Source organism: Protopterus annectens, chromosome 8.part1 (assembly GCF_019279795.1).
Source record: "Protopterus annectens isolate FY-2018-M chromosome 8.part1, PAN1.0, whole genome shotgun sequence".
Lineage (NCBI taxonomy): Eukaryota > Metazoa > Chordata > Ceratodontiformes > Protopteridae > Protopterus > Protopterus annectens.
This window is the reverse complement of record NC_056742.1, coordinates 100,503,961-100,520,380: the sequence shown is the minus strand read 5'-3', so window position 1 is coordinate 100,520,380 and position 16,420 is coordinate 100,503,961. Positions and strand designations below refer to the sequence as shown.

The window sequence follows — 16,420 nt, the reverse complement described above, 5'->3', positions numbered from 1 at the left end:
ACCTAGCTTGTATAGGGTACAAAATCAGGAATTGGTGATTTTAATAATTTTATTTCTTTTTTTTTTTTTTTTATCAGAACTGCATATGTACAAAACTATAAAATGCTTCACTGGTGCCCACCTGTTCCACAACCCCCTTTCGGCACACTGAATGCAAACACGCACTAAGTGCTCATCCTTACATTTTATACAAGGTAAGAGTCTCAGCCACCACCATAAAACACAGGACAGCATTGTATGCGGCAGGTGGGATAGTGAAGCCAAAATACATTACTACTTGGCAGGGAATTCAATGTCAACTGCAAGTAAGCCATGCAGCAAGGTTTTTTTTTTTTTAAAGAGTTGTTTTCTTTTTTTTTCTTTTGCTGGGTGGGGAGTATAAGTATAAGTAGGTACTAGGCTATTAGCCCTAGGGCCTATATAAGCCTAGCAAAAAAGGTACCCTGGCTTTCGCCACCCAAGAAAATTAAGCTTTGTCACCATGCACACCACTGATGTAGAAACAGCTAGAAGCAGGTGCTGCAGATTTTAAACTTCTCCTGTCACTTGACTTCACTGAATGTCTCTAGAGTTTGCCTCATATGAGTGTATTTTTCCCCCGTTGGAATTTAGTTTATGCTTTTGTGATAATGGCTAAGAACCACAAACTGTAGTTACTAAAGAAAGTCCTGTGTCACTGTTATACTCCTGCTGTCAGGTATTCGTAATTCTTTTTTACACAATTGTGCAGTATCAGTCTTAATTTATGAATGGCGATAGTGCATTTATCACACAACTGAACTGCTGAAGCATTTAGCGCATGTGTGTGATTGTGTGTGTGTAACTATAACAAGCTTTATAACAAGCAGCAGTAGTGGCGGAGAGTTTTTTTGCATTACAGTTGTTAAGGGGACAGGTGTGTTGGGATCTGCACAGGGCACTAGATCAACTAGCTATGATTTTCCTTTTGAGAGCCTTTAAGCCTCCTCTGTTTCCTGCTTTGTTCATCTGTCCCCATATACTTCACAGTTTATGCTCTTACTAATGTAGATTGCTCCCTCTACCCTATATTACACATTCTGTTTTGTGTGAACAACTGATACCCTGGGATCTCCATATACCAGTCCCATTTATAATTTGCCAGTTTCTGCCTCACCTGCTATGCTCAAAGTCAGATCATGGTTAAATGGGGCCTTAGCCAGGGTAAAGGACAACCCTCCTCTAGTCATACTAATATCCCATTACTTGATTGTCTCTACTTACACAAAAACACTGTTCAGATCTGGCACTTTGAATACCAATTTATTTACATTTTACAATGATCACAGAGATTTTTATTTAATGTAAAACTTTTATTTCAAATTTAAAGCAAAAACACAACAGCTATTTGCTAAACAAAATAAAACATACTGAAAACAGACTTAGTATGAGCAACAGTAAACTTCCCTTGAAACTAACATTTTCTGAAAATGCATTCAGTAGCTCATTAAACTACAAGAAATGTGCTAGCATTTGTAGTCAAAGAGGATGTAATGAAGCTGAAATTAGCAGCTATGTAAAGGGTACAGGAATTCAAAACAGAACCGTGTAATGCATTTGCTAACAGCCTGGGATAGCCCACTAGATGCAAATGTCCCTTTTCAGGAAAAGCCCATGAACTCTGTCTGGCAATGCGGCATGGTCAGAGTCACACACTAGACAAACTAAGAATGACAGAATCAAGCACTGCACTATAGGAAATAGCTTATTAACAATATGTAGCCTTATTCATCTGCCCTAAGTGCAAGACAAATGTTTGTAGACCAACAGAGTGCATTCCATACCCTTGTGCCTGCAAAAATAGGCTAAATTAAAAATGTATTCATAGTTAAAATATTATCATTAGACATGTAGACTTCATGCTGTCACATTTATTCACAGCCAAATACTAAACGTACTGTCAACAGTCAATGAAACAAGGAAACAAAGGATTGTACAAAAAGAATGTGGCTTATCATGTTGCTCCTGTTTACTGCAATCAATTCCTTTCTTTACATCATAATTACTCTGGGATTCAGGAACTAAGTATTTACACACACACACGCACACACACACACACACACACACACACACACACACACACACACACACACACACACACACACACACACACACACACACACACACACACACACAGACCAGCTACAGTCTCTTGTATGGCTGTATATCAAAGATATCTGCTTGAGATCAAGTGAATAAATGCATTTATAAATAATTGCCCAAAAATGTATCTCAGCTCAATGTTGAACAGATTTTAAACATTTAGAAAGCTGCTAGAATAACTAGCTTTGCATTAGCAAGCATTTTCTGGTGGCTGCAAAGTTTGAAACTCAGATGCCTGTTCTTATTTAATGACTGCAATCCAAACAATTTGTCAGAAAGCCACATATTTTACCAGGAACTGACTAAAATATCTTTCAACTTCTTGGTCAAGCATTCTGGTCAAGGCCAACAATAATGGAAGAGCAAAGACCCAATGAGGGACATATGTTAAATATTACTTTATTTTATCTATGTGTTAATCAGGTAGACAATGTGACAAAGTGCCCTTTTTTCAGGGTGACCCAGGAACACTGATTAAAGGACTTACTCAAAATCACACGGTGGGTAAACATCTTCAATGATTCAAACCATGCACTTTTCACTACAGAAAGCTGTTTAATAGCTCAGAGCCTTAAGTGCCAGACAACTGTAATTAACTTAAAAAGCTAACTGAACAGCAGGTTTTTCACTGGCATGCATTTTTCTGAGCAAGAACTATGAAACTCTAATGACTGGCATTATTGGGAGACTGTAGACCTCAGTGATTTATCAGAAAATGAAGATGTCAGTGAAGGTCTGACAGTGAGAGCAGAAGGTTAAGGCACTAAGTTGTTAATGATCAGCTTCTCGGAGTCATGGTACAGGGCTTGACTTCTTCCCCCATTTGCCCATTGAATGACACTGAATAAATCACTTAACCAGACAGTTCTACTGGGTTACCCCTGACTTTACCAGGTTAGCAAATCTATCAAAAAAGGAGGACAGTGCATAAAATAAATGTGAGGAAAATTAGAGATGCGTTTTCTGAACAATAAGAACTATGAAACTCTAATAACTAGCATTATAGAGTGACTGTAATCCTCAGTGATTTACCAGAAAAGTATATATTTTAGGAGGTCTGAGATAAAATATTGGCCTGCCTAAAATCTGGGACATCTGTCCAGACCTTGAAGCACTGTACATACATATAAAACAGCAGACCCCAGACATCTGTACATACACACATAAGCCAGTTTGTACCTTTAAAGTATGGAGGAACTGCCAGTAAAACATTCCTGGGTCTGCAACCTCATTCCATCAAAATCAGGCATGTATCCTTCTCACACCTCATCTCTCTTTTCTGCTGTGGCCCTTCTTTGGCTGCCACTGCTAACTCTTCCCCCTACTTTCTATAACCTCCTACCTGCACCCCATGTAAATCCCTATCTCATCTGTGTTTTTCTTGTTTCAATGGCCCAAGAGTCTAACCCTGTCTCCTGACTTTACTGCCTCACCCTCTTTCTTCCTACATTGGCTCCCATCTCCCACTTATTTGTGCTTTTCTTCCTTCCTTCTTTTCATTAGTCCCTCTTCCTCCCACCTTCTGCTTCTGGTACAGTAATATTGTTCTATTATGCCTGTCTCCATCTTCAGACTTGAGCTGCTTTTCTGCGGCAGCACATCATCTGCTCTTACTCATCTCTTACTCATCTTTTCCCTCCTTTCTACTCTAGCTCTGCTGTCATAGCGCGCTGTTTTTTTTGTCTTGTCGAACTACATCTATCCAGATCCTTTTATCTCCCCCTGTGTCTGCCTCTGCTAGATGGCACAGACTCTAAGGTCCCTGATCAGTTTCATCAGCTGGACTTAGTTCGATTCTAGCTTGTCAATTCTCTTGCAGGTTATGAACTCACCTGCATCACACAGACCCAAAATCACACTTCTTTATCACAGGTACAGCATCTGATTGATCCAGTTCCTCACATCTCCTTCAGACTATTTTCTTCTTTTCATTATTTTTTTAAAGTTCTTTCTGTTTTAGCTGTTTGAATACTGTATGCATTGACTGATTCCTAATCTATGGTTGCTTATACCTACTTGGTATTAAATCCGTTTCCTTGTCTGACTTACCCTCTTATTACTTTTCTGTGTGTCCTTCCCTTTTACATTATTTCCTTTGAAACAGATGGTGACAAATATCTAACTAAATGGAAGACAGCAAGCTGCAAAAAAACACCTTTAACAGCTAGAAATAAACTAGTTATTGACAGACCTTTTTTTTTTAATGGTTACAATTGGGTTTATTTATTTACTTAATTATTTTACTTCTTTCCTTAATAGATGACATTTTGTAAAGTGGATGAAAAAATACCAAGTAGGACACAAAAGCTCAGAACTGCTTGATAAATTATTCAATAAATATAGAATATAATGTAACTAGTGATGGCTAGATCACAGGTACATAAAGCTGTGAATACAAAATGTGATGTAACCAAACACAGCTATATCTGAACTAGATAAGGCTAAGTAATTTATGTCTATTTCTGATTGTGAAGTGAGGATAAAGATCGGGTTGCAGGCCACCAGAAATACAGATACATAGTCTGTTGGGGTGGCAAGTTCAAATGCCTTCACTAACATACTATATTTTGTCCAACTACCCAAAGGTAAAAAGGCTTAATACACTTTATACAAATTAGCCATCACATCTGCCTCTTCTATATGGCACATTATAAATGGTAATCTGTATGCTCTCAGGTATTTCTGATTACTGTGTACACCCAGTGAAGTCAAAAGTTTAATTATATCAGTCTTACAAAATCTAGTGACATCTTCATAGTAATTTTGTTGTGTGTAAAGACCTTGTCATTTAAACCCAGCCACTACTGTAACATTAAAAATCATCTAACATAGGACAAAGTTTCATGTACTTTTAGTACTTCACCTAATTAAAAAAAAAATCAGGAAATATTGGGTACGTATATTTTACTTATTGCTTTGAGAAGTAATGTGTACAATGAACCAACACATAATGGAGTTAAAATTTCCAAAGTACTGAAGCGCAGAAGCAGAAGGCAAGCGGGAAATGTTTGAGAAACAAAAAACGTGAGTTGATGATGTAAGCTGAACTCTTTTTTTCTGAGGGTTGGGAGGAGCAAAAATTCCACCAGAGGAGTGCTATAAATATACAACAAGTAAATGCAGAATCTACGTGTCTTTCCTCCTGCACTTAGCAAACCAGCAGAAGAGCTAGTTAAATCTACTGAACACTTTATTGTTTTAGACTAGCAAGTGAAAGAAGGCAAATTGTTTCTATGGAATCCAAGGTAAGCTGTTTCATTGTTAGCAACTACAGTTCTGTACTTGAAATAAATGAAAGCTGATTTCAAACACTTAAAATGATATGCAAGATAATGGATATGATATACCTATGCGTGAAGTGGGGCATTTTCCAAACTTTATACCTGTCTCATAGATTTTTATGGTGCTGTTATAGAAAGCATCAGTCCCTATCAATATACTGCAATTTAACATATATAATGTCGCAGAAACTAAGTGGTCATGTAATAAGATTGTTCAAATAAATAAATGCATTTTTTAATGGAAAACATACACATATAATTACATTTTCTAAGTAAATACTGCAACAGTCTTAATATAGGAAAAAATGTTACAATTGTTACAGTACAGGAAGCAAATGCAAAAATAAACAAAAATGTGCTTTCAAAAAAAAAAAAGCATTTAGAACAACCTAAAATTGGAAGTCAGGATTCTGTTATATAGGACATGTGCTGGTAAACTAGAAGCCATTAAGTACCAAACACTTTTCTTAGTACCATATTGTCTTTAACTGTTACAGAGCTTGGTGTTGGTGGTTCTCTTGATCATGGCAGTCAGCTGGAGTGAAGGTAGCAGGAGACCCCATAGGCTGCTCCCAAGGCCCCCATCAGAGGAATGTTTTGACCTTAGTGAACTGGAAGTCAATGACCAGCTGCTGCGACATCTAGTGGGGAAACCAATGAGATGGGATCGTTACCCATCTGTATTCTTGGTGGAACAGCTGGAACCGTTGAATAAGTCAAACAACAAAAGGGTGAGATGGCACCATAAGCACAGCTGCCCGACTCTTGCTAATCATCATCATAATCACCATCACTTAGCAGCTAAAGAGGATCTCAACAGTCGCTCCATCTCTCCATGGACATACAGGTAAGACATCAACAAGTCATAAATACTGATTTAATAAAACAGCAAGAACTGAATGCCTGGATTATCAGGGATTCAGAGTTGGAAAATGATTAGTTCTTAACAATAATGCTAGCCCTTGTTTTCCAGTCACAATTACAGGAGTTATATGATTCTGTGTGTTGGGAGAGTGTTCCCCTCGGGACCTGCCTTTGGTCAACTGGTGCCCTAAGCAAAAGGTCTCCACAGTGCCCACCCCCCACACCTACCCTATGCCCCCATCCTGGTCTACCTACACCAACCAGATTACTGGAAAAGCACCTCTGCTAGAGTGGCACCCTACGAGGCCGCCTAGTTGGCCTATGCCTAAGGGCGGCTATGCCCCCTGGATGGATATGTGTATGTTTGTGTGTGTGTTGAGTGAAGACCTCACACATTCAAAAACTTAAAAATTTAGTTTTGTGAGTCTGTGGAAACGTCCGTTTGGACAGCCCACCTTATTCTACTGAGAATTGCAAAGCTGGTTTTCACATGTCAAAACTACATCCTAAAATGATGCATTCCACATCTACTCATCATGATTTGGGTATAAAGTACACTAAAAAAGCCACTCCTATCAGGAAATGCACTGGTATTATGAAACTTAAAGCAACTAATATCATATATAGTGCATATTAATATGTGATTTAATGTGTTAAACTTTGTAGAAAAGAAGAGGCCATTTAATACAATTCTTAATAAACTAGCTTATTTTTGAAGCAGAACTGCATATATAATGGGACCATTTGCCAAATAAATACATAATTGCTTGTAACACAAAAAACATATTTCAGAAGTTGCAGTAGAGAAAAACAAGGCCAAGACACTTCTTTATGTTAAAGGGCTAATTTGATGTTATCAACATAAAGAGGTCACAACAGCATTGTTTACTTTTCAGGTGTTACTAAAAGTAAACAAATGCTGGATGGACTAGTACAGTAGTTGTTAGCAGATGTTCAAGTGGCAGATACAGCACCTTAGAACTGGGATTAGATAGGTAGGACTAAACAACTAGTAACCAGCTCTCCTGTACTGGGAGAATGGAGCACAGCTGTTCACATGGCTAATCCCAAGCACATATAGTGCTGGCTATGTTTACATGAGAACAGCATGTTGTTAGATAATGGTGAATGACACAAGGGCACCAGAGAAGTTGGTGCTGATGTGTACTATATGTTCAGTATGGATAAGCAGGCTGGGAAGTACAAGTAACCAGGAAAAATCCTTTCCATTTATGGATAGTGGTGATATGGTACTCCTATCTTTCCACTTATATCAGTCTGTAGTAATCATGGCTACAAAAAAGACAAACTTCATAAAAAGGAGGGGCAACCCTGAAAGGATGATGTGGGATGAAAGGAACAAATGGGTTAATCTGGCACCAAATGGGGCTAAATGATCAAGTTGGTTGAGGAAAAAAAATAAAATAATTTCACGTACATAAAAGAAATTAGTAGATAGCATATTAATGCTTATTCACATTAAAACTATACTTGCAGAAAGTTTTGTTCCTGTAATATGGCTCTTTACACTTTCTAAATGTTTATAAACTTGGGAGGGTTTAGCATAATGGTTAAAGTTTTTACCTCATAGGTACAAGGTTTCAATCTGACCTCTGATTATTAGCTAGGCTTGATATAGTCTGGAGACTGATTGCCTAGTATTTACCTATGAACCTAAAATAAAGAATACATTCAACTATATTAAATAAATTCTAAAGGTACTCATGGACAGCAGCCCTGATAATGCTGCTGTTAATATAATGTGGGCAATATAGGATAATGAGTGGAATATTGAACTGCCTGGATAGAGGGAGGCATCTTTGTAAGAATGGGTCAGGCACACAGTGGAGGAAGTTTAGAAGGAAGACGAGGCAGAGGAAGAGAAGGGTGTTGATTGAGATTGTGTCCTTAAAGCTAGAGGGAACTCTGAGGATCCATGGTAAATATCTATACTACACAGACAGAATGGTGCAGAAAAGAGAGATAATGATGATGACTCAGAAACAGAAATAAAGAGCAATGAGTAGAAGTCATAGTTATGGGACACCTCCGGTTTTCAGCACTGAACTATAAGGTGCCTATTTTAAGGACAAAGAAAAGGAAGCAGGAAGGTAAAACTGAAACTGGAAGTGTTTAAGCAGTCCAACTGTAACCAGAATATATAGGAAGTGGTTTAATCTCTCTGTTAATACTCAATGAGAAATGTGGGATTCTGTTCACCTAAAATGCAGAGGGAAGTACAGAAGTTGCAGTGAAAACTGCATCTACAAGGACTGTTGCATGACAGATGTCAGTCTGCTAGGATGCAGAGTGAGAAATATACAAAGGTGAGCTTAGCCAACGAAATGATGCAAATAAAAGTGCAAATTAAAATAGGTTGATAAGGAATTGAATTTTGTACAAGCATGACATGAAGTGACATCAGAAAACCATAAGGAAAGTACAGTGAGGGTATACACAAAAGGATAAGACATTATGGCAAAGAAAGAATAAAGTTATCTAATGTGTCCAGTAAAGACAGAGTCCTAGAGTAGTCCTAGAGTAAGAATTAGCTAGAGGACTAAAGGATGGGAATTATGCATTTTTGGATAATAGATGGGTTTATAACAAAAGCTTACTTTTGATTATATTACTGGGGAAACGGTATGGAGGAAAAAAAGAGAAGAATGAAGCCATAGAAAATCAGGCTTAGATAAATTCACAGGATATAGGTTTCCTGAAGTTAATATGTTTATAGGTTTATAATAGGCTAACAGCCACAGGAGCCTTTTTAAGCTTAGCCATGCACCCCAGGTGATAATCAAGTCCTGCACCTTTTGTTTGTAAGGTTAACACCTTAACCACTATGAAATAAGGAGATCATTACCTCAATGTAAATAAGGAAGGTAGGGTACCAGAAGCGGGATGGGCAAGTAGATAGTTAGGGAGGTTGGAAAATGATGGAACACTGTACTTCGGGGGGGGGGGGGATGAGACACACGGACCAGAGAGACAAGCCCCTTTAGGTGCCAGGGAAATTGAATTCATGCTGTAAGAACCATTTACCATATTCTTTTATTGGGGGATGGAGTGTTGCCAATGAACTGAAAAGTGACACTAGTAGTCACTGCTGAAGAAAGCAATCAGGATAGAGTAGGTAACTACAGACTTCTCACCTATACTTTCAGCCCAGAAAAGGCTATGGAAAGAATGATTACAAAAAAATCTATTAAATACAGATTGTCTATTATATGGTTGTCAACATGGACCTCAATAGTCTAATCTGATTAATATGTCTAACTCAATTGATGCCCAAGATGACAAGGAAAGCCTAGTGGACATAGTGGATATGAATTTACATAAAGTCTTAAATACCTTGCTTCCTGAAATGTATGTAAGAAAACTACAGGATACAGAAGAGGAATCCCTGTTGTACTTTATTCACCTATCCCCTCAGCCCAAAAGTTTGCTTTGTTGCTAGCCAAACTGGAGGTAAAGCTCTCTCAAACCAAGACTGAACTTGATAGTCAAGAGGAGAAGGTAAACCCTTGCACCACACCACACTCATCACATAGTCCCACTAAACCTACACCACCAAAATCCACACATAGAAACACAAAAACATTTGTGGAGGCTCTCAATAATAATCTGCTCAAGCAACAGAGACCTCCAAAGCAGAAATGCAACCAACCTCCCATCACCAACACAACCCAAATGACACATAACCAACAGACTCAGTGTGCCACTCAACCACAGCCCATAAGGCAAAACAACGTACCCAACACACTAGTCATAGGTGACTCTATAGTCAGGCACACTGATGTCCCACTCACAAGGCAAAACAAGGAGAAGGTCACTGTCAGTTGCCTGTCAGGTGCCAGGATCGGCCACATAACCCATGCACTCAGGTCACTCCACAACAAGTACAAATATGACTCTGTGATTGTCCATGTTGGTGTGAATGACCTGAGATGTACCTCCCTGAATACATGAAAAGAGACATGGAAGAACTCTCCGATCTTGTAGCCCAGGCAGGTATGGCCCTAGCCCTGAGTAGCATCCTGCATCGCCCAGAATGATACCGCAGTACAAGGACAAAATGATTGACTTCAACAATTGGCTAAGCTTCTGGTGTCATTATAAGGGGATCCAGTCTCTGTCTGCCTGGGACAACATGGTCGACAGACCACAATGCTTTGCCAGAGATGGCCTGCACCTGTCACCCCTGGGATTCCGGATACTGGCAAAAGCTCTTGCCGCCCCTATAGTGTCTTTTTTAGGCAAGGTTCAAAAGACAAATTCACCACCATAACAGGAACAGGCAAGCAAAAACTGAGGGCAATGCTACTCAATGCTAGAAGTCTAAATCTCAAAATGCACTCACTCGAGGCACTCCTTAAAATGGAGAACATCAATGTCAGTGCAGTGACTGAGACTTGGTTCAAGGCTGCAGAAAGCACACCTGCATTACCAGCCTATAACTCATACCACACTTTTCGGCCATCTAACCTGGACCGGAACACCAAAGGCGGAGGTGTGTCCATATTCATTAAGGATATCCACACCTCCAGGCTAGTTGCTCAGCATAATGCAGCCGAGGTTATCCAAGTGCAACTAACTCTGGGCAAAACTGCAATCCAAATTGTAGCTTGCTACAGATCCCCCACCATGCCCCAGGATCCCCACTCCTCTTTTCTTGATATACTGGAAAATATTAGGGTTCAGCCAAACACTCTAATATTGGGCAATTTCAACTACCCCACCATTAACTGGGAAAACTACTGAAGTACCAACTCCTTCGCTCAGTGCTTTCTGGAATTCATAAATTCCAATGCCCTGGATCAACTTATCCACACTCCCACCAGGGTCAACAATATCCTAGACCTAGTCATTACCAACATGAGTGACTGGTGTTCCACACCTGAAGTCAACTCCTCGTTGGTCATATCCAACCATAAGCTAATCACCCTAGATATCCACATCCCGCCCCCACCCCCCATTAAGGAAACCATGCTAAAAATGTCTCCAAAGCCAACTTCATGCTTCTTAAGACAGAAGTGGTGAACTTCATGACACCCATGCAGATGGACAATACAGTTACGACTGCTGAATCCTACACAAATTCACTCTATAAGCACTTACACGAGTGCATGGATTGTGCTATCCCAAACAGAACCAAGACGCTATCCTCCAAAAAAAGGAAGCCAATCTGGTGGTCCCCTGCCATAAACAAACTCTACAACAGAAGGAAGAAATTGTTGCAAAAGAGAGTAAAATCCCATGAGTAGAGGAGCTCCCTGGTCAGCCTCAGCAAAAAGCTGAGATCCCTTATAAGATCCTCCAAAGCTAGCTATGAAAACAAGATTGCCACTGATTCTAAGGACAACCAAAAAGCATTCTATAGCTATGTCAAGAATCTCAATGGCAACTCCCAGATTTGCTCTGAGTTACAGCACAATGGCACAAAAATTACAGAACCAACTGATACTGCCAACATCCTGGCAGATAGGTTCAGTGCTAACTTTACCCCCCTTTGACCTCCTAAGGGGCCCATATCTATACAGGAAGAATGCAGAGTCCCTGTAATCACAACTTCACAGGTAAAAGCAGCACTCTCTAAAGCCAAAAACACAGCATCCATGGGACCAGACAACATCCCAGGCTGCATTTTACACGAACTTCAGAACAAACTGTCTCCCCACCTAAGCACCATGTTCAATAATAGCCTCACGTCAAGCTTTGTGCCCACTGAATGGCACACAGCAACAGTTATCCCACTCCACAAAGGGGGAGCCACCACTGATCCTGGGAACTATCACCCTATTAGCCTGACGAGCCTGGTCTGCAAGGCCATGGAACGTATCATCATGGAATTCATAAACAGGCATTGGTAACCTCCAAACTCTTGACCCCACCCAGTTCAGGTTTGTGAAAGGCAGATCTTGCCTCCTGAACCTGGTCGACTTCTTTGAAGCAGTCACCAAAGCTGTAGACGAGGGTAAGGTGGTTCACACAACTTATTTTGACCTCGCCAAGGCTTTTGACACCACCCCCTATTCTGGATTTATAGCTAAACTCACTAAACTAGGTATAAATCCCTATGTCACAAGATGGATTGCCAACTGGCTCACTAACAGAACACACACTGCAAAAGTTGCAGACTCCAGATCTGACTTCAAACCAGTGACAAGTGGAGTACCACAGGGTTCAGTCCTGGGACCTCTCCTGTTTGGTATCTACTTCTCTGAAGTACAGGCTAACACAGAAGGCCTCTGGCTAATGAAGTTTGCAGATGACTGCAAACTAGGAGCTATAGTCGAGTCCCCAAATGATGTGGACATCCTACAGAAGGGCCTCATTGAGACAGATGCCTGGTGTCAGAGCCATGGCCTCAAGCTCAATGCCAAAAAGTGCATTGTTATCCCCTTTGGTAAAAACTCTGTACCCATGAACTACCACATAGGCGGTAGTCTTCTTAACACCAAATGTGTGATAAGAGACCTCGGGACCCAGGAGGACAGTAGTCTCTCCTTTGATAATCACATTGCCACAGTAATCAGGAAATCCATCTACATGGCACACCTCATCACAAAAGGGTTCTTATCCAGGAAAAAAGAGGTCATTGTTCCCCTCTACTCGTCACTCATTAGACCCATTATAGAGTACAGCACCCCTTTTGGAATGTACCTCACAAGACATCTGCAGCAGCTGGAAAGGCCACAGAAGTACCTCACAAAGAGAGTTACTGGCCTCAAACAGATGCCCTACACTGATTGTCTCAAAAACTCCAGCTTTACTCTGTAGCATATTGCCTTCTCCGAGGTGATCTCTGCCTAACATATAAAGCTATGTCAAACCCAGAGCTGTTGGACATGCTTCATCTAAAGAAATCCCAGTCCTTCCGAGCTATATGATCTAGGGACCTAAACCTTGTCACCACAATAAACAGGACTTGCTGGAGGGATAGATTCCTGTCCCAGAGACTTCCCATACTCTGGAACAAGCTACCAATCCATGTCAAGCAAAGTTCCTCCTTAACACTCTTCAAGAAAAATCTTGATGAGTGGATGGGAAATAAGAAATACACCCCGGGGATCACTTCTGTGGCTCTGCTCGACAGGGGCACAGGAAATTAACTTTCTTGGGTTGGCATAAGCCAGGGAACTTTGTTGGCTAGGCTTACTTAGGCCCTTGGGCCGATAGCCTAGTACCTAGCTATGAAGCTATGAACCTATGACATAACCTTCTACACAGTTTTAATGCTATTTGCTGATGTTAAAGTAACAAATAAAAGCAGTGCCATTTTCACACACAGTTTGTTTCAGTAATATGGTTATTTGATGTTAAATCAGTTGATTAAATTATGTCTAATTTAATGAGTGCATGGATTTTTTTGGCAGGCAATCTATACAACTAATGATGATTAATACTTTAGTGAATTCTGTAGTCACAAAATTCCTACATTGAATAGCTTAATATTCCTGCTCCCTGCCTGCCAGCTTATGAATTGCATGCCGCATGTTTCACATTTTTATTAGGACTACATAAATTATCGTTATATGCCAGTGATAGTTTGTCTTGACTAAGCACATAAGATAACAGTTTACAAATTATGCACGAGCTATATTCAAATAATTTTTATGTACTGTATTAGACAGAAATAAATTATAGCTCTACTATAAAATCAATAAATGATTCTCGTGCTAATGGTTGTTTATTTGCTTCTTTCTCTCCCTGCAGGATTGATGTGGATGAGACCAGGTACCCTGAGAAGCTAGCTTTCGCCGAATGCCTCTGCAATGGTTGCATTGATACTAGAACGGGCACAGAGAACTTATCCTTAAATTCTGTGTTGCTGGAGCAAACCATGATGGTTCTCCGCAGAAAACCATGTTCAACAAGCAAGAAGGCCTACAGCTTTGAAATCGAGTACATTAAGGTTCCAGTTGGCTGTACCTGTGCAATGGCCAAAACAAAGAATTAACTGTAAGCTCCCATGGAGCAAAATGTTTAATATTGTAAAACAACCCAGTAGTGTGGAATTCCACACAGAAAAGAAGTTGTGTTTGTTTTAAAACACATTATAAATAGAGGGTATTACCTCTGCAACAAAACTCTGACATATTACATGAATGTCAGATGTTTAGAAAAGTAATTCTTATGATATTTTATGTTGGAGAAGCTTTATTGTTTGTGTAGGTTTTACTCAATGAAATTCCTTTTCACTTTTAGAGAGATGTATCCACTACTACTGCAGAGAGACTGAGTAATGCAGATTTTTTTTTTGGGGGGGGGCAATACATAGATCAGACAAACCAGACCGGTGTGCCTTAACAACATACACAACATACCTAGCCCTTGGTACTTTATTGTTGTTCCAGATTAATTATCTCACTATGTTTGCCTGTCTGAAGAAATACTTCTATAAGTATGAGAAGACAAAATTTTTATAACTGAGGGCCAGCCCTTTTAATTTATTTGCATATATTACATTTTCTGAATCATAGATGCATGAGTTTGTGTGCATGTATGTGCGTGTGTGTGTGTGTGTGTGTGTGTGTGTGTGTGTGTGTGTGTGTGTGTGTGCGCGCGCGTGTGTTTATATATATATATATATATATATATATATATATATGGATCCCTGTCATAAGATAGAAACCTCATTTCACTGAAACGCATTTGACTGAAACCATAAGACTGAAATTTCAAAAGACTGAAAAGTCATTTGATTGAAACCCATAATACTGAATTTCAACATACTAAATTGTAAACTAGACCATATAAAGCCAGACTAGGTGGGGGGCTACACCTCACACACTCCCCCAACTATATATGCTAACTCCAGGATGCACTACAGTGAGGAAAAGGGTATATACCTTTCACTTACCTTACAGTAGTCTACATGCTGCCACTACTATGCCCTTTTCCCCACTGTAGTGCGATCCTGGAGTTAGTATATATAGTTGAGGTGGGGGGGGGGGGCTGGTTTTCTATGGTCCAGTTTAAAATTTAATATGTTGAAATTCAGTATTATGGGTTTCAGTCTTATGGGTTTCAGTCAAGTGACTTTTCAGTCTTTTGAAATTTCAGTCTTTTGGTCTCAATCAAATGTGATTCAGTCAAATGAGGTTTCTATCATATGATAGGGCTCCATATAGATATATATATATATATATATATATATATATATATATATATATATATATATATATATATATATATATATATCTCCTCAACCCCTTTTCCCATTTTGCACATGGGGTCGAGGTGTCACGTCAACAGTGACAATCATTTCGAGCCAAGGTTTACACTGCTGGGTGTCTAGCCCTGCCACTGTAGTTCATTCATAACACTCACTTGCACACACACTTGCACCTACATCCAATTTAGTGTCCAGTCCACCTACTGCATGTCTTTGGAATGTGGTAAGAAATTGGAGCAGAGGAAAGCTATGTGACTGCAAAGAGGACATGCAGACGCCGCACAGAAGGTGCCCCAGCTGAGAAGCAAACTAGAGAACCTCTTGCTGTGAGGTGACAATGCTAGCCGCTGCAGTACTGCAGCCACCCTCTATTCACATACGTTTAGCTGCTGATTGGCTATATTTATGCATCAATGTTAAAAAAAGAAGAAAATCTATTACGACTTTTGCTAAATAGGTTTTTCAGCTAAATAAAATGACTCCATATGGACTGTATACAATCTTCAGAAAGAAGTGTTATTTTGTGAATGGAAGCAGTGGGCAGAACATTTCACAAGAATGCGACTGCTATAAGATGTACTTGGTATCACATTAGGACACACTGAGATTAGTACCACAGAGGTTGTAACATGTAGCAAAAGGAACTCAGGAAAATTAAGCTAAAGGTTTTCAGTATGAGATCTCCGAGTGTCAGTGTGAGAATATTTAAATTTGTACTGCCACCCACCGCCATTCCATCATGTTATGTCCTGGGTAGTAGCAGTGTCTCTAGACCTGGGTTTGATTCCCTCAGTTTCTGCTTAACAACAGTATTGATAAAATATAAAATACTTCTTTATAAATTAATTAAATTTTTTTCTGTCAGTACTGCATGGCACTTTTCAAGAATTCACTTTTTTGTTATAAATATTGTTTTCTGTGTTTGGGCTGTCAGTCGACATAGTTTTCCTAAACACTTTGATCAACACTTAGC

At 39.6% G+C, this 16,420-nt stretch overlaps 1 protein-coding gene across 1 annotated transcript in view; it reads left to right on the top strand.

The window, feature by feature from the left end:
• The window catches only part of LOC122810101 (interleukin-17C-like), a 28,026-nt gene extending 13,797 nt beyond the window's left edge, over positions 1–14,229 (top strand). The window contains exons 2-4 of the mRNA XM_044081577.1: positions 2,545–2,621; positions 5,900–6,249; positions 13,986–14,229. Coding sequence (XP_043937512.1) covers positions 2,545–2,621; positions 5,900–6,249; positions 13,986–14,229 — 671 coding nt within the window. The remainder of the gene's footprint in view (positions 1–2,544; positions 2,622–5,899; positions 6,250–13,985) is intronic.
• Positions 14,230–16,420: the final 2,191 nt, after the last annotated feature.